Here is an 18,199-nt window from a genome sequence, read left to right as displayed (position 1 = left end):
AGGTTAACTGTTCTCATCAAAAGCTGCAATGATTTCAGTCTATAGGCTTTTTGGCATTCTCAGTATTTTGTTTTATTTATCTTAGTAAATGATATGAACTACATCTACAATGTAGCAGACCAACTGATACCACTGATACACATGTGAAACACGTCCCAGTAAACCACAGGACAGTAAGAAGGATTATATTGCAGCCTATTGATAATAGTATCAAAGATAAAGAAGCAAATGTTGGTCCCTTTAACTAATATCAGGCTCTACAAACAAACAGAAGGTGAGGAGAAGCTTTATCTTTGCCCTAATTATTTCCAGGTGAACACCTTCACTGTATCTCTGAAGGTCAGACACAAACAGATGGAGGTTTGCCTCCTGCTGCTTTAAACTCACTGTCTGACCTTTAATGTCACAACTGTTTACTTAGTGCTTGCTACTTGTGGTGAAAGTTAATAGTATTATTCCTATTTGCTTTTATATGTTGCAATATAATCATGCTTTACAGTGTTTTTGCAATGGCCATATTGCATGTGTAAGCTAATAATGTGTTCCCCTGTGATTTCCCTTTAGTGTAAAAAATACAAATATGATTAAACACATCACAATTATTAGTTTAGGTTCTATGTGTGGTTATCATATGTTTTTTTCTTTAATTATGAAATAACTTGATTCTCTTGTACATTGAAAATCTGTGATGGTGCACACCTATGCCATCCTTATTCTGATAGTTGGTTAACATATCACATGATGTCATTATAGATTATGTTTTTCCTCTCTTCTTTGGAGCTCAGTAGTTATTAAAGACATAATTATACAATCCACTGAATTATTTATGTTCATTTACAGTAAACTCTTCTTAGGAAAAAAAGCTCTCCCCTAGAACAGTGAGACTGTCAATGTAATGACAGCCCAGAGATATCATATTTATCTTTTTTTCCCCCTCCACATATTCTTTTCTGTTTTGCTTCACTTTTGCTTCACCTATGTTTTGTACACTCGTTTAGCATTCTGATGTTTTATTCTATATGTATCCATATAAAGGATAGAGTGAATGACCACCTTGGAACGAAATTGCTCACAAATTGGAAGAAATAAGTAAAAAGTGATGAAGAAAATGGCTTGAAAATAAGTTTAAAAAAGGAGGAGGTTAATCAATATCTATGAAAAAAACTATACATTATTTATTTAGCTTTCTTGTGTTATTTTCTTGTTTTTTTTGTTCTTGTTTTTTAAGTTTACTAATTAGTAGGTATTTTTCGATTTTCAGGTTTGTTTTTTAATTTATTTATTTATTTTTACAACTTTTTTTGTGTCGTGTTGTTAAATTGCTCACTGATAATAAATTCCGTGTTGGGGTGGTAAATGTTAGGGCTATAAGCTGCATGCAGAGTTTCTCTTTATCACATTAACATCCAACTGGTCAAAACTCTGTAGTGAGGACTCAGTCACTCAATCATATTTTGGGTTTTAGATTACAGAAAGCAATGTTATTAACCCCGTAAATTAACTCACTGATTATTTATTCCGAATTTACCCAGATAATTGAAGTATCTACGGAAGTAGAGCGAATATGCTGTAAAAAATAAAAGTGGGCACATCAACATGCATGGTGTCTACAGCAGTAACTTTCAATATACGCCACGAATTCGTTGATGGACATAAACCCTCAAAATGTAGAAATGAACAAACTGAAATGATGTCATATTGTGCACACTACAATGTATACACGACAAAAAGCTTTTATTTTGAAGAAAATGGGCGGATTTCCGTCTATTCTTTTTAAAGTACTTGACACCGCCATTTTGACTCGACAGTTTCTTCCTGAACTTTTGTAAGCTTTGACGACTTGTATCGGACTTGCGAATTAAAACACCATGGGTGCTTGTTTGGCAGTGGGTTCCCTCGCCAGTTGTGTAAGTAAACATTTATCAGTTGTGACGTTGCTTCAGGATACGCGTACACTTATTATTTTATACAACTTCTTGGCTAATTTAGCTGCGCGTTGTTGAGCCAAGAAAACATTGCGTTATGATGTCCATGCAGCGTCTTGTGGAAGTAACCATTAAAGCATGATGTTTTACCGTTGACTTAACGCTGTCTTTAGTAAAATTATATTCATTGTGGATAGTTGAAGAGTAGTTACTTTTAAAATGTGGCATACTTATGTAGAATCGGGTAAACTAACTAACAATAACAGGTAACATTACATGAATCTGAAATGTGTCCGCCGTTGGAAAGTTATTAAATGAAACGAGCAGAGCATTTAAACACGTCAAGTTTATACCGCGTTGAAAGTTGAACGTTTTGTCCGGTTTAACCTAACTTTTCGACCGAATAGATGTATTTTACAAAATGTTATATCAAAACGACGTCAAGGTAGCAGCGAAAAGCAGATTTCTTGTCGCTGGTGGTCTGAGAGCAGCAGGGGCTTCATTTTTGACCTTTGACTTTATTTACAGTTAACTTATGGGGCAAATTCATCTGTTCACGTTTTGTTATGACCGCAGCCAACAAGTATTATGAACAAAATGTAACGCCGTCTGTCACACGACGTCAGGTGTTTTCCTAAACGGCGCAGTTTCCGGGTTTTTCTCAGGCTCTGAGGTCACCCCCTCTGGAGGAGGCGCCGCTGTTTTGTTTCTCTGCCGTTGTTATGGCCATTATAATCGTTCTTACATTGATTTATATGCGATCCTCTTGTTGTGTATTTACCCTTATTGGACTTTTTCGGCGTTTTTTTTAACAACGTAGAACCCCAGTGTATATGTGTGATTTTATTTTATTTTGAAAAAACAAATCCTTATAGAAACTGAAAAAAAGAAGAAGAAAAAAACAGAACACTCAGTAGTAGTATGCACCTCTGCGAGCAGGCTATTATTTAAGGTGTGACTGCTGATTTTGGGTAAAATTTACCTGAAAGGCTCCAAACACATTCACAACAAGGTTATTGTCATTTCACACACAGTGGGAAAATACAAGACACTGACGACTCCTCAGTTCACAAAGGTCAATAATAAAAATGAAAGTGTGTGAGGAAGCTGTAAGTTTTCCCACAAGAAGGCAGATCTAATTCAGATCCATTCTGAGAGATTTGTTTTCATTTTGACATTTTCTGTCTATTCTAACTGGTTTTAATCACCTGGCTCGTTTGTTGATGATTTAGCTTTCAGTAAAGTTTCAGCTGTTTGTAATCTGAAATCTTCACCTCCAGGAGGCACTAAATCCTTCAGATTGCTCCTTTAATTGTCAAAACACAAAAAGCCATACCTAAAGTTGCTGTACAAATGAATCGGCACAATTCTGATTCTTTTAAATCAGCAATCATTAGACAGCAGCTTCTGTGCTTGACTGTTTTTGATACTCTGCACTACGAACACAATGTATTGTGCCAGATGAGTATTTAGGTTTGATATGCAACGGGGATGCATGATAATTGTCGTTGCACATCATCGGTATCAGCTGATATTGGCTCTAGAATGAAATATTGCAATCAGCCAAAATGCTGATTTCTGCCGATATGACAAACTCATATATTTTGGATTTTCTTTGCCGATTATCTGTATCTGCATTTTATTTTAATAATCTTCACTGTTATTTTTAATATCCTGTGGTATCAGTGAGGTTTTTTTTTTTTTTTTTTTACATGTTTTCACATGTAAACTTGGAGTTTTGTTTTGTGTAGTTCTCCTATGGCTGTTTTTATTCGTTATTTTTAGGGTTACTTTTAAGAGCCATTGGTTGCCGAGGCAGTAAGGCAAGTCTGAACCATGGAAACTGGATTCTTCTCATCACGGCCGCCATGTTTACACCAAAGGCCTGTGTGTACTCTGTGTACTTTGGTGCATATTTCTCCGCCTCAGTGCTTCACACAACTCTCAGCAGTCTGAATCACGCAGGAATCCTCGGTGATCCTGTCCACGGCACTGGATGAGAAACACAGAGGGAGAGCTTTGTCACGATGGCAGCTCTAATCACAGGCCTGATTACTGCCGCTGTAAATCAACATTTGTCTTTGCTTTCCTGGAAGCGTGCAGAAGGAAGAGAAAGATGGTTGCCCTGACAGCAGTGTTTTTTGTTTGTTTTTTTTCTCCCTGCTGCAGTCATCGCAAGCCATGCATGCATTACTCTGATTATCCCACCCCTGTCCTTGAGTTTAATAAAATATATGAATCTGTATGGACGCCCAGCTAATTGTCCCCCCCGACCCTTCTCCAGGCGTCCTGTTTGTGCGGCTCGGCCTCCTGCCTCCTGTCATCATGCTGCCCGTCAACGTACAACTCCACCGTGAGCCGGCTGGCCTTCTCCTTCCTCCTGCTGCTCGGGACTCTGGTGTCTGTCATTATGATTCTCCCCGGCATGGAGGAACATCTTAAAAAGGTACATGACATGAGACTAGATTAGATCCAATGTAATGGGCCTCACTGGGCTGTTACATAAGCCACCTTTAATCGTTTCATAAGGCAAGAGCATCTTTGAGTTTTCTCAGCCCACATGTCATTTCAAGAAAAAAATAGAAAAATAATTCAAATTAGTTTCATAAGGCCGTAACCCAGCAACAGTGATACTGTAGAGCTGCTCGACAGGATGCTTGGATTAATGTTTATTTTTCAACTTAAAAGACCCAGATTTTTTTAAGATCATCCAAATTCATAAAGGCTTCCAGCTGACCCAGTTTAATCCTCACACATCATGTCCTTTTGCGTGCTGCACACTGTCAGATTCCAGGTTTCTGTCTTGGTGGTACAGCGATACCTGGCATCGAGAACAAGGTGAACTGTGACATCATCGTCGGCTACAAGTCAGTGTACCGCATGTGCTTCGCCATGGCCTGCTTCTTCTTCCTCTTCTCCATCATCATGATCCGCGTGCGCAGCAGCAAGGACCCCCGAGCCGCCATCCAAAATGGGTTCGTACTGTGCATTGCAGCCTCAGCACCACAGTCCTGTAGGATGAAGGCGTACTGCACTCTGCTGGACAAATGTTGGGACTGCACCTTTAAGATGAAGAGAAAAACATGATGGTTCTTTTAGAATAACTTTACTTTTTTCCTCTCAGTTTCTGGTTCTTCAAGTTCCTGCTGCTGGTTGGCATAACTGTGGGAGCTTTCTTCATTCCAAATGGCATCTTTCATACAGGTATGAACTCTAAATCTATTATTAGTGTTTTTTTAGGTGTTGCACTTTCTTTGTTGTCAAGTTTTTTTTTCCCGCAAACACTCCGGCACCTCACACAGCTTCAGAGAAATAAGAAATAAGCTCGGTTCAAGCAAAGCTGAGACTCTTTAGTCACAATTAGGGCTTGGTATTGGACCTCGATCGTTCTCCAAAATATGTTTGTACCACTGAGTATTCTCACCTGTGAAGAACTAAAAGTTGGCTATATATACTTTCTTAGTTTTGCTGCTCTTTCTGTCTAAAGGTCTAGTGTGTAGGATTTAAGGGCATCCATTGATTAGAAATGGTACATTATATTCATAACTGTGTTTTCATTTAGCGTATGAACACCTATGAGTTGTTGTTTCTTGTGCCTTTGAAAGAGTCTTTTATGTCTACATAGGGAGTTCAACCGCAAGCAGCCCCACTGAATGCAAGCACATATATTTTTACATTTTTACAACACAGCGGGGAAAAATCTGGTGTGTACTTTGAGTTTTTGAGGGGAGGGCTTTATGACCAATACTGCAGCCAGGCACCAGGGGGCGACAGAGATTGAAAAGTTGCTTTCTGGGGGAATGGTCAGTCTATGGAACAAACAAACCAAATGCTGGCTTTATACGGGGCCGTTTGCATTATTATGTTTTCACGTCAGCAACCGTAGTTCTTCCACACACTTGAAAAATGGAAGAAGTTTCAGTTCCTCAAGCTCACTGCTACATGACACTAAATCCTTAAAAACTTAATCTGATGGCGCGAATATGCAAATGGCCCTATCTAGAGCCATGTGTTTAATTTGTCCATTCAGGGCTTCTGTAGCAAACACAAGGTGGACTCCGTGGAAAAAGACATCTCTGTGTATAGATGTGAACGGCTTGTTCTAAGGTAACAGAGACACAACAATTCTTAGTTTCTGGTTACTATGAACACAAAAAAAAACATAGTCATTAATGTTTTATACCATTTCTGCCTGTTGATGCCCTTAAATCCTGCAAACTGGACCTTGAAATTTTGAAAGCTAACCTCCAACCTGTTTTTGAGGGTAAAGGCTTGTGCTGATTTAGTAAGGGTATGTTGGCTTACACATGTTGGCCACACACACACCTGCTAGAATCAGTTTATATGTAAGTGTTGCACTTCATTGATACATGCTGCACTGATAGTCTCCTGCTTTATGGTTTAGTACTGTAAATGAATGCTTCCGTCTTGGCATAGCCTAATAACCTTCTAAACAAATGTTCCAAATCCATTTCTGTCTGGTCTCAGTGTGGTATTACTTTGGCGCCGTGGGCTCTTTCATCTTCATCATCATCCAGCTCATCCTGCTGGTGGACTTCGCCCATTCCTGGAACCAGTCGTGGCTGGAGAAGGCAGAGAATGGAAACACAAAGTGCTGGTTTGCAGGTAGAAGGGAAACCTACTCCTTTGGGCTTTTGATGAGTGGTATCTGCATTTTAACAAAAACAACAAAAAAAAACCCAAAACCTATTTGCATGTTGTATATTGAAAATAATTCATTTTGTGTTTTTTTTTTCCACCCAAAATCATTGTGGCATCATGACAAATACTTGGCATTTAAAGGGTCAAAATCAAAAAAGTAATGAATATTTGCTATACTTGATTAGGACATATGTTGGTTGAAAAAAAAACTCAATGAAAGTAGAAAATCATTCAACATCAGTCATTATTAACATATATTATTTTTTATAGCCTGATTTTGAAAAGCTCATTTTATGTGTAGTGCAATATGAATGTGTGTCATATTGAAGCGGACCCTGAGGGTTAATGATGTTCCTCTTTGTTTTCTCGCAGCTCTGCTGTCCTTCACCATCATTCACTTCGCCTTGGCTTTCACTGCTGTCGTGCTTTTCTACATCTTTTACACCCAACCTGACGACTGCACCGAGCACAAAGTCTTCATCAGCCTCAACTTCATCTTCTGCATCATTGTGTCCATCGTGGCTGTTCTGCCCAAAGTTCAGGTAATTTAAGACAAATTTTAGGGTGAATATTTATGGACTGAAGCTACTACATGTTGATATGTGTGCCCTACTTCCTCATGTATAATACTCTACTAAGGGACTATGTATGTTAGCAAGAAATGAGGATAACTGCAGTCTGATGCTGAATCTAAAAGACAGGCTCATATAGAATTACCTTTCGTCCTAGCCGTGGCCTCTTGTTATCTCTGTGCACAAGGACAAAGAAGAGTTTTGTTTTACTGGGACAATGATTTATTTTCTGACTCATCCGATGCCATGTCTCCACAGGAGGCTCAGCCCAGCTCCGGCCTGCTCCAGGCCTCCATTATCTCCCTCTACACCATGTACGTCACCTGGTCAGCCATGAGCAACAACCCCAGTAAGTCTGGTGAATGTTGGTCACAGCACACTGCCTTTTATATGGAATTTGGATAACTGACTTTGGGAAGGAGTATAAAGGGAAACAAACACGCTCCTGCAGTTGTAATTATTACTATGTGTGTGTTTTTGCCCTCAGACCGGAAGTGTAACCCCAGTCTGTTGAGTCTGGTCCAGCCCAGCAGTCCAACTCCTCCACCAGGACCTCTTCCTACCGCAGCCCCCGGAAACGTCCAGTGGTGGGATGCACAGGGCATCGTGGGACTGATCATTTTCTTGTTCTGCACTCTTTACGCCAGGTATTTTAACTGTTATTGCCGTCATTTAGGTTTCATGTGGTCATGATGATTTACCATTACAAGAACACTTGTTTTTTAAATAACACATTTAATTTCTACATTAATCACTGACTGCAAGTCGTGTCTTTTTCCTGGTGTCAGAAACCACCCTTAGAAGGTGTGAGTTGAGTTTAGCATACTGCCTCTGTCAGTACAGTCATAGAAGATGACTGAAAAGAAAAGCTTATATGGAAATTGTTTAAATTTGATGAATATCGAAATTGCTTAACTTTGGCAACACAAAGTAAGATAATATAAGCAGGGAAAAACAACCAATTTATTAAAAATTAAGAGAAGGGTCCAAATAAGCAACCCCACTTCAAAAATCCTGAACTTTCCCTTTAACGCATTTTTTATACTCCAGTCGACCACACCTCCCGCAGCGTAAAGAAGGACCGTAAGTAGACAGAAACATCTACAATGAGGTTTAAACTGGAAACACAGAAACAGTGTCTTTGTTAACACTTTAAAATCTGAGCAAATTGGCTTGATTTCATTCAAAAACATGGGAATAAGGCAATGAGCAACGGAAGGAGAATTTACCCCCCAACATACCAAGGAATTAGTGAAAAATACAAGTAAATCACCTGAATATTAGTTTAAAATAAGGAAACAAAAAGAAAATGAGCATTTAAAAAACAACAACATCTTAACTTAAAAAAAATACTTTAAAATTATAATAATTATGCAACGTAATTTTAAATATGTAATTATGATCTTTATAAATTTTATTTTTCCCTAGCTCTTTCCTATTTTTTTCTCTCGCTATTTAAAAATTATTTTCTAAGTCTATTAATTACTTGCCATTTGTGGAAAACTTCTTGCCAAACTGCTCATTGCCTTTTTTTCCTCTTATTTTTGGAAGAAATTAAAACAGTTTGCTTAGGCATACAGATTCAGCAGAGTGATCTTTCAGGTATTAAAGGGTTAAGAAGAAATCCTCAGCAGAACAAGGAGGTCGTTGACTTTGTCTGCTTGTATAACGTGTATTTTCAATGTACGTTGACATAACATGTCGCGCTCTCGCCCCGCCGCAGTATCCGCTCCTCCAACAACACCCAGGTGAACAAGCTGATGCAGACTGAGGAGGGCCAGGGTCTGACCGCCGACACGGTGTCAGAAGAGGACGGAGTCCGACGGGCCGTGGACAACGAGGAGGACGGAGTCACCTACAGCTACTCCTTCTTCCACTTCAGCCTCTTCCTGGCCTCCCTCTACATCATGATGACCCTCACCAACTGGTACAAGTAAGTATCTGTCATCTCTTATTTTCCGCTAACTCCTTCAGACTTCTCGCAAAACTGACTCCTCTCTGATTTTACTTTGTCTCATCAGGCCCGACTCAAACTACCAGACCATGCAGAGCGCCATGCCGGCCGTGTGGGTGAAGATCTGCTCCAGCTGGCTCGGCTTGGCGATCTACCTCTGGACTCTGGTGGCCCCGCTGGTTCTCCCCGACAGAGACTTCAGCTAAAATACGGTGAAGTCAGTCAACATTCGGCCACCAGCCTCTTGCTATTTGCACCTGAAAGAAAGATAGCTTTAGCTTCAGATTGGTTGTTTGACTTGCTTGCAACTCCACATTTAAAATTGGAGAATGAAAAGGTCTTATGTATTGTTGATTTTCATCGTTCAAGTTGAAAATTGCAGTTTTGCAGGAACATAGGATTGTTTGAGTTGAGCTTCAGTCACACATTCCAGTTTTTCCAGCTCAGGTTGTTGTTTTATATTGTTTTCCTTTACTTTTACAGATATTCTAACTGAGAGCACTACATGCCTTTAATAGGACAATACCAAATGAACCTTTAAGGGAATTGATGTTTTGACTACATTTATGTTAGTTATTTGTGCTAACTTTCAGTCTGATTTTGTGGAAAATTGTTACAATTTTTCAGATTAACTTTTTCTAGTTAAGCATTTTTTAAGACACAGCTTTGTTCTGTCGCCTGATTTTATAACAAGAGTGCCTTACTATGTTTTGCACACAAGCTATTCAGGAGGGCCATTTTTTGATATCTTTGAATTTTAAGACATTCAGTCTCTGGTGTGAAGTTGCTTCCTTGATATACTGAATGTTCACTTTTCATTATAATCAATAAAGTTGACACTTTCTCCCTTTTAATCAAAGTATAGGCAACATTTCTGTCCTGTAGATGGGGCTGTTCTCCATCATGTTTGACTACCTATGCGGGCTAGATTTCATGATGCAAATGTGTTTGGACACGTGTTGTAAACTGTTTGTTTTTACATTTTGCTCATTCGGCCCACATTATCTCCTGAAACTGCAAACCCAATGTCATCAAGTCTGCAGCAGGGATTTCCAAATGCTTCACCGCCCTCCCTGCATTAATCACATGATCCTGCTAAAGTGTGATTTATTGTGCTCCTTCGATGCAGGATCTCCCCACACACACACACACACACACACACACACACACACACACACACACACACACACACACACACACACACACACACACACACACACACACATTTGGCAAGTAGTGCAGAGGGAATGTGTTTTTCCCCCATCACAAGATCAGCATGAGCAGGGAGGGCTGAACACAACACTTCATTTTACTCAACAATATTCATTCAAGGCTTGTGATGGGGAGGAATGACAAATTACCAGCCTCTGAACTTGAGCTCGGTCATCTGGTGGCAAATCTCAGATGCTTTACCAGAAACATTACCGTTCACATTTCTGCCCACACAGTTATAATGTGATATTGTCTTGAACATTGGGATACCCTTTAGCTGAGGTAAGCTGAGTTGAGTTGAGTTTAGTGTAGTTTTGTGTAGTTTATTTTCACACAATTAAAAACTGAGTAATACCCAGATGGATAAAAAACAAAAAATGTGTCAGGAAAAGACGAGAAGCCAGAGGCTTATACAAACTGCCCCCCCCCAACCCCCATCCCAACAAACAAAACCCCTTAATTAACATCTTACAGAAAAATACAAGAAAAGATGAATGAAAATGAAGAGTACACTGAGCAGAAAAAGTAACCACTCAGTTAACATTAATCTGATAAAAAAAAACAATAAATACATAGAACACAATACAAAGTGTAAAGGAAAAAAAGGAAATATTTATATATATATACACTCATATCCAGAAATAATTCAACATAATGAATTAAATGACATGTTTTTGTTTTTTTTAAAAAAGATCATAAGCTCTTGATAATGTGTACTTTATCACTCTATGTCTGTACACCGTGATATCTGAGGAAATACTGGCCATGCTTCTTTTTACCATCTATGACTTCCCCTGATTGTTTTCATGTTTTTATTTGTGCCTTTCATAACAAGTGATTACACGCCAACCAGATTTTAGTCCCTTCAGCTGCATTGATAAACTGATAGTGTAGAAGAAGGTTGAAGTGGGCGGGGCTCAGTAGGAAAAAGCTGATGTGCTTCTGTGCACTTATTAAAATTAAGCAAGATTTCAGTGAATAATCAGACAATTTTTGGGTATTTCATTGTCAATTAAAGCTGTTAAAACCACACACACACACAAACACACAATTCTGACGAAGCAGATCAGCAGTTTTACTGAAGTCGGTTTTATTGTAGTAAAACAAAAAAGTCAGCCTTTTATTAACATATTAAAGGTCGAGTGTGTAGTAAGAACAAATGACCCAAAAATGAGCAAGAAATTAGTAACAAGAACAATAGAATTACTTGAAATTAGCAAAAACAACTAATGGGAAACTAATTAGAAATATAGTTTTCTAAATCTAGTAATTTCTTGTAATTTGCAGGACATTTCTCGCCAAGTTGCTCATTGCTACTTCAAAAGAAAATCAAACCAATAAGCTCAATTAGCTCAAAGGTTCAAATACTTGTGAAAGGCATGTGAATGCAGCACAGGGAACGTGATGTCAATCCAAGTTTCAAAGGGTTACAGCGATTATGCATTAATTGAAACACAGTCATGACTACTATATACCATTTCTGCCAATAGATGCCCCTAAATCCAACTCACTGGACCTTTATTGGTTTTTCATTATTAAAAGGAGAAAAAAAAAAGTAAATATCAGAAATTCTCATTTTTATTGTATCACACCAGAGAGATGAACCAAAAAGGTCACATCAGGACCCAATCAGAGCTTGCGTTTCCTCTAAGCTCTAAGGTTTGTTGACACACAAAACATCAAGCTGGCTAATTTGGCATAGTGACAAGTTATGTCAGTAATCTCTTGGTCCACTTTCACTCCGGAAATCGCAGCCTGCTTACGCATGTTTCATTTAACAGTTAGTGACAAAAGACATTAAAAGCAGGAGCGCACCTGCTACAAGTCTACGCACTCTCCAAACACTCCGATAGTCCAAAAACAGTCGATTTGTGTGTGAAGTTGTGATCTGACCTGCATTGTTATAGCTGACGGTGACAGTGGAAGTCCCCGGCCCAGCTGTGAGCAGCGAGCTGACCTAATGCTGTTATATAATGCCCAAGGAGGCTCTGATCAGTTGCATAAGCCAGTTACAGGATCACGCTCTCATTGGGAGCTCATTATGCTCCTCTGCTTGTTGTGGTTTGGTATTCTGGGTGCAGCAGCCGCACCCCTCCTCCTTGGAGGGTTCAAGGCTCCTGGCAACCAGGTAGAAAAACAAGCTAAATGGAGCACATGGAGGTTTTTATGGGCAGCCCCAGTAGTCCTCATTAAATGACTGTATGATGTTCATCTCACACCTGTTATCAAAGGTTTAATAGGACTGTGAGGACAAAATAACACCAGGGTACATCGCACGTTCCCAGAATATGATGTAGGTGTGACATTAGAAAGAAATATTTAAAATGGTAAGACTCAATCAATAAAATAAGTCAATTATTTGTTGAATAATTGACACGTACATCTACTGATGATCCTAAAATGGCCACTTTATATGAGATCACGATCAGACGATTCTGTGATTCATCATTTACTTGTGCCAAAACTTTCACACATTCTTTTTGCGCCTCATTAACCCTTTGAAACCTGGAGCGACATTTTCCTTGTGCAGCTTTCAGATGCATTTTGCAAGTATTTAAACCTCTGAGCATGGAGAAAAAAAGTAATTGGGTAAGAAACGTTACACAAACTGCAAGACATTAGTAGATTTCGAAAATTAGTTTTTAAAAAAGCTAGGGAAAAATGTCTAGGGAAAAAAATGTCTGGGGAAAAAGAGAAAAGCTATTGGGAAATAAATATTTATCATAATTAGATAAATGATGTCATTGAATTATATAAATTTTAAGCACTTTTTGTGTTGTTTATTTGTTTTTCACTTTTTCTCTAATTCCCAGATAATTTTCTTGTACTTTTCTTAATTACAATTTTCTTGCTAATTTTGGGGTCATTCTTTGTTTTGATGGCCACTTTTTTTTTTTTTTTTTTTTTAAAGAAATCCAGCATATTTACTCAGGTATCAAATGGTTAATCCTTTATTGTCTCTTTGTGCTCAAAATGTTTTTTGACACATTTTCACACTGACAAAAATCAAAGTTCGGTGTGAAAAACAATTTAGAACCCATTATATTCTTTATATTATAACCCTTTATATTCTATTGATAATGTGTGCTCTTTATTCTCTGTTCTTACTGTATGGCGCTGCTACATCCCAATTTCTCAGTTTTGAGATCAATAAAGTATATCTATCTATCTATCTATCTATCTATCTATCTATCTATCCATTAGTAGGCCTACTAATAGTAATAATAGCAATAAAATGCATAAATGGCTAATTGAAACACTTTAATGCTTGTTAAAATGTCATTTTATTTGTGTTTCTAATGTTACTGTAAGGGGGCGGGGTCTCGCGGTAGTGCGCGTGGGTTTCAGGCAGCCGCGTGCAGCAGCAGCAGCTGTGGCGGGATGTGTGCAGTGTCAAGCTGACATGAATACGACGCGTACAATCCGGAATATGAGCGACCTTTTCTTCAGAATAATTGCACAGAGATTTGACAGGTTTGTTATTTTTTATTAACATATTTGTCTTTTTCATTCTCCTATGTTTCGTGTCACTATATAAGACGCTTTACCGATATTATTTATTAGTTTAAGTGATAAACGAAAACGACTCGCTGTGTATGCCGCCCTACGTACGTTTGTATATAGTAAACGTCTTTGTTTTATTGACCACAAATGCCTCTTTTCATTATCACATTTCAAGGCTGGCGTTACGTCGCTATGCTAAACAGGCTTTTCTCGAAAAAGTTGTGCCCGGAAATGCTATGTTTTGTGTTTGCGCTGACTTGGCAATGGTGATGCTAGCGCGGTGGCAAATTGCAGCATCAACTTTCAGGAGGATTCATTTCGTCCCGCTAACCACCACAGCATCTGGACCGGACCACTCACCTTATTAGCCGGCATCAACAACGCTAAGCTAAAACAGTTTCGTATAAAGCTAAAAACTACAGTTTAGACGTGTAACGAGAGATTAGGGAGCCAGGTATCGGCAGCTGGAGGTATTATGGTAAATTAGCATAATTACAGTTGTCTGGGGCACTATATGAGGTGTTGCTGAAGATGCCAGTAGCATTGTATCAAGCTAGCTGAGATTAAACATGGCGTTTCCGGTCAAAAATATAACCGTTGGTTATGAAGACACGACGCAATAAATAAGGCTCTAAACAGGAGCCGTTGAAAGTGGTTGTATTTGCAACCGTTCATGTATGTTTACAAGTTGACTCAAATACAGGAATAACATATATTTCCTCGGTATTTGAGCTCCAATTGACGTTGCGCGTTTTTGTCAACGCCCCAAGGCTTCTTGCTATTATTTTGAAAGTCGTATGTGAAGACTTCCTGCCGTGTGCTGAAGAACCTCCGCTGACTTGACGCAGCTCGTGAAGCCGTGGCCGCACCGCAGAGAAGTGAAGTTGAGCATCCTGCAGGTAATGTAATCTCTTACATGATGTCACTGAGGCGTTGTTGGAAATATAACAATGTATTTTGTAGCTTCATTTTATTGTAACATTTTACATTGTGTGGCAGGACGGGTAATATTATCCAGCATGTTTTTCTTGTCGCTATTTGCTCGGAATGGTAAGATAATGGTAGCTAGCGTTATTATGGACAGCGTCAGCAGAGCCAAGAGTCAGTGTTGTCCCGTTTCTGTCATGTTTTGTGGTAACATGTTAGAAGGGTGGAAGGGTGTTCAGCTACCTGTGCTGAATCTGGGCTTGTCCATTCCCCAAAACTGGCTTCATTCATTGTTTGAGAGGGAGGAGGAGGTTGAGAGCTGCGGCAAGTCAGACAGAATCGGGCAAAACGAGACAGGAAGTGTAGTGATTTCATGTTCAAAATAAAGGTCTTGAATTTGTTTCGTGTGGTGAAATAGGCACAATGCGCAGATGGGCGTTTAGAACAACTGAAGTGATATTGAAATACTCGTGTTAAAGCTCAGAATGGATATAATTATGACGCGCTGGCATGAGAAAAATTGCTCGACTTTGTGATGCAGTTTCATTTTGAAAACACTTTATTTGAAGGCTTTGAGATTCCTGTTAGCTTGATGTTGATTGTAGTAGCTGAACTGCATGGTTCCGTCTCTGATTCTGTGCAGGAAAACTGGAGTAGTCTGCATTTCAAGTGTTTTGTTAATCGATGATGCTTAGTATTGACACCGCTGTTGCTTTAAAACACAAGAGACAGATATTTCGTGTCAAATAATTACAGCTACCGCCCGTTACCTTGTTACACTTGATCCCCATAAATCCCCAAAAAGGACTGTTTTACTCAGGTGTGTGTTATATTTGCTTATGTCTTTTGGCCATGCTGTTGCAATGGGCTTCATCACCGCTATGCGCCCCGTTAGCAAACCAACCTCCATTCAAAAAATTTGGCACTTTAATATATTTTATTAATTCGCCTGTCAGCGCGCATGCCCGTTGTGAGCATGACGTTTTGTAAACTATTTGTGTGTCTAATTGTTTTTTTGCAAATATATAACGCACAAACTAGCACCCCCACATTTTTTTAACTATTAATTTTTAACATACTAGCCCCGACAGTTACCACTTCTATTTTGGTAGATATTTGTGAGAACCACTGCCAAAAATCCATATTTACTGAATTTATGCATGCCGAATGAACAAACAGACCTCCGTTATCTATGAAATAACACTATCAATGTTTTCGATGTATGCAGTTTGCTGGGAATCATATTTAGAGTAAAATGTGTGATTAATTTAACGGGATTCGGCGATGTCGTTTCCCACATGCAACAGAATACAAAACCTGTCGGCTGCGCCTGCATAATGCCTTCCTGCTGCTCGAACAGTTCTGCATAACCTGCTTGCAAGGAATCCAACATGACATCATGCGTGAGAAACAGTAGGCTACCGTTCAGGGCGGACTCTCATTTATTTATTTGTTTATTTTCGTGGCCGCAGGATCAAATCGCCGATAATATTACATAATCACAACTGAGCTTAAATTGGTGTGCTGATTTGGATGTCTGTGTAGTGGCCAAGTGGATAAGCTTCAACGTCCCATGTTACTGTGGATTTCGGCAACTCTTGCGGTTTTTCCTATTTCTATCCCGGTTGAGATAAAAACAAATATGCATGACGATGTGCTTACAAAGAGCAAGAAAAATGACCTACTGTACAGATCAACTCCGCAGCCCTGAAAACACTCCTCATTGCAATGATGTCTGCTGGATTAGAGGGCATCTGAGGACAGCTGAGGCTGGCAACATTGCTCTGTTGTAAAAACACTTGATACAACAAGGCTTTTTTTTCATTTCCTCCATGTAAATTCGATTGGTTTATTATAAGATTTAGAATAAGAAAAATTTTCAAAGGCTAAAAATAGCTGTGGGCTCAAAGTGGAGCTGTATCTGAAGGGGAAAACCATATTTGATCAGTTTGATGTATTGTCTTTTGTCATGCTACCAGTTTGGGAGGGAGGGAGGGAGCATTGTCTGCAAATCCTGATTATTTTCGAGGTAGATTAATCTATTAATCATTCTTTTTTAAATATATATATAAAAAATAAAAATTCTCAATGATTTAAACTCTTAATCATTATTAAACTTGTGCTGATTAATTTATCTTTTGTTTTACTTATAGATTAAGATTGTGATTCATAATTTTAGGCTTTTTAAGTGTAATATTTCTAAGCACTAATGTCTGTAGACACAATATGAAAAAATATTTTGTTACAATGTGAAAATTATTTTGTAATGCATGATCTGTCTGCAATATAAAGTTTCTCCTTAGGGGCTGTAATTCATTTATCAGAATAGGGGGTGGCTGGGCTTTGACTTGTGTTTTTTTAAATTTATTTATTTATTTATTATTTTTTGTATTATGACCCTTTCCATAGCTAAAAATATTTTTCCTTGAGCCTCTCTGAGTGACTCGGGAAAATGCATGATCCCTTTCCACCATAAATAAAAAAAGAACATGTTTCACAATAGCCAAATAGTTTTTGGCTATGATAAATTGTTCTAAGGTTATTCAAAGTAAATACAAAACGCAAAGATTTAAATTTGGACAATCCCCCCATATGCCCCCCCAAACATAATCCCTTGTTTGTTGTCATGGTGGCAGCAGTAAAGTGAGTTCCCTTTCACTGCCATGTTACCTTAAAGTCTTGTGTGGCACTTTCATCCCTTAACCCTTTGAAATCTGGATCGACATCAGTTATCTTGTGCTGCATTCAGATGCCTTTCACAAGCTTCAAACCAAAATCAAAAACATGGGGCAAAAGGAAAGCAGCTTGGCATAAAATGACTTGCAAATTGAAAAAAAAAGTAAAAGATGACAAGAACATTACCAGAAAACTAGCTTATAAAAAGGGTAAAGGAGAAAAATCAGAAAATTATCCACAAATGGGGTAAAATATCAAGAGAACTGTATTTATTATTGTATATTTAAAATTAGGTTATGGAAAACCTAATCATTTTTACTATTTATATTTATTTTTATTTTAGCTTTTTTTCAGGTCACTTCCTGTTTTTGTTCTTTTGGGGTTATATTTTGTTGTTGTTGCTAACTTTTTTGCAATTTCTTACTAGTGTCTTTCAAATTTCTGGGTCATTTCCTCTTAAGTTGCTCATCGCCTCCTTTCCATGTTCTTGAAAGAAATCAAGCCCATTTGCACAGGTTTCAAAGGGTTAAATAGAACCCGAGGCTTCCTCTCAGTCCATCATGTTGTCCTGCTGTCTCACTCCGTAGTGACAGGGTCAGATTTTTGGCATTTTTTTGTCAGACTGCGTTCTCGACAGGGAATTTCTTCCCCCTAACTAAGGCTCCATGGAAAAGCTGGTGGCTGTGACTGCGGTTGTCTATTATCATTTTTCTCCCCCTGAGTGTCCTTCACCTCAGGAAAGATGCGCAGAGACATAACAATTCACG

At 38.6% G+C, this 18,199-nt stretch overlaps 2 protein-coding genes across 3 annotated transcripts in view; both read left to right on the top strand.

Moving 5' to 3' along the window:
• The first annotated feature begins 1,772 nt into the window (after positions 1-1,772).
• On the top strand, positions 1,773-9,972 carry serinc2 (serine incorporator 2). The gene is made up of 10 exons (XM_042506530.2): positions 1,773-1,907; positions 4,210-4,371; positions 4,713-4,900; positions 5,050-5,129; positions 6,414-6,551; positions 6,960-7,129; positions 7,418-7,508; positions 7,647-7,806; positions 8,883-9,092; positions 9,181-9,972. The coding sequence occupies exons 1-10, from the start codon at positions 1,869-1,871 to the stop codon at positions 9,317-9,319; spliced, it is 1,377 nt and encodes a 458-aa protein (XP_042362464.2). The 5' UTR covers positions 1,773-1,868; the 3' UTR covers positions 9,320-9,972.
• A 4,189-nt stretch (positions 9,973-14,161) lies between these two features.
• Positions 14,162-18,199, top strand: part of hivep3a (HIVEP zinc finger 3a) — a 49,726-nt gene continuing 45,688 nt past the window's right edge. For both annotated transcript variants that reach the window (XM_088090325.1, XM_088090324.1), the window contains exon 1: positions 14,162-14,728. The gene's annotated coding sequence lies outside the window, so the exon portion shown is untranslated. The remainder of the gene's footprint in view (positions 14,729-18,199) is intronic.

Source organism: Plectropomus leopardus, chromosome 17 (assembly GCF_026936395.1).
Source record: "Plectropomus leopardus strain MGB_pleo_1.0 chromosome 17, ASM2693639v1, whole genome shotgun sequence".
Taxonomy (NCBI): domain Eukaryota; kingdom Metazoa; phylum Chordata; class Actinopteri; order Perciformes; family Serranidae; genus Plectropomus; species Plectropomus leopardus.
Note: the sequence above shows the minus strand (reverse complement) of the source record. Positions and strands in the feature narration are given on the sequence as shown.

What these genes read in the sequence shown, in the direction of transcription:
- serinc2 (XM_042506530.2), top strand. Translation starts at nt 1,869, where the DNA reads ATGGGTGCTTGTTTGGCAGTGGGTTCCCTCGCCAGTTGT. An exon ending in CGAGCCGCCATCCAAAATGG is followed by an intron (nt 4,901 to 5,049) that starts GTTCGTACTGTG and finishes TTTTCCTCTCAG; the next exon opens with TTTCTGGTTCTTCAAGTTCC. An exon ending in CTGTTCTGCCCAAAGTTCAG is followed by an intron (nt 7,130 to 7,417) that starts GTAATTTAAGAC and finishes ATGTCTCCACAG; the next exon opens with GAGGCTCAGCCCAGCTCCGG.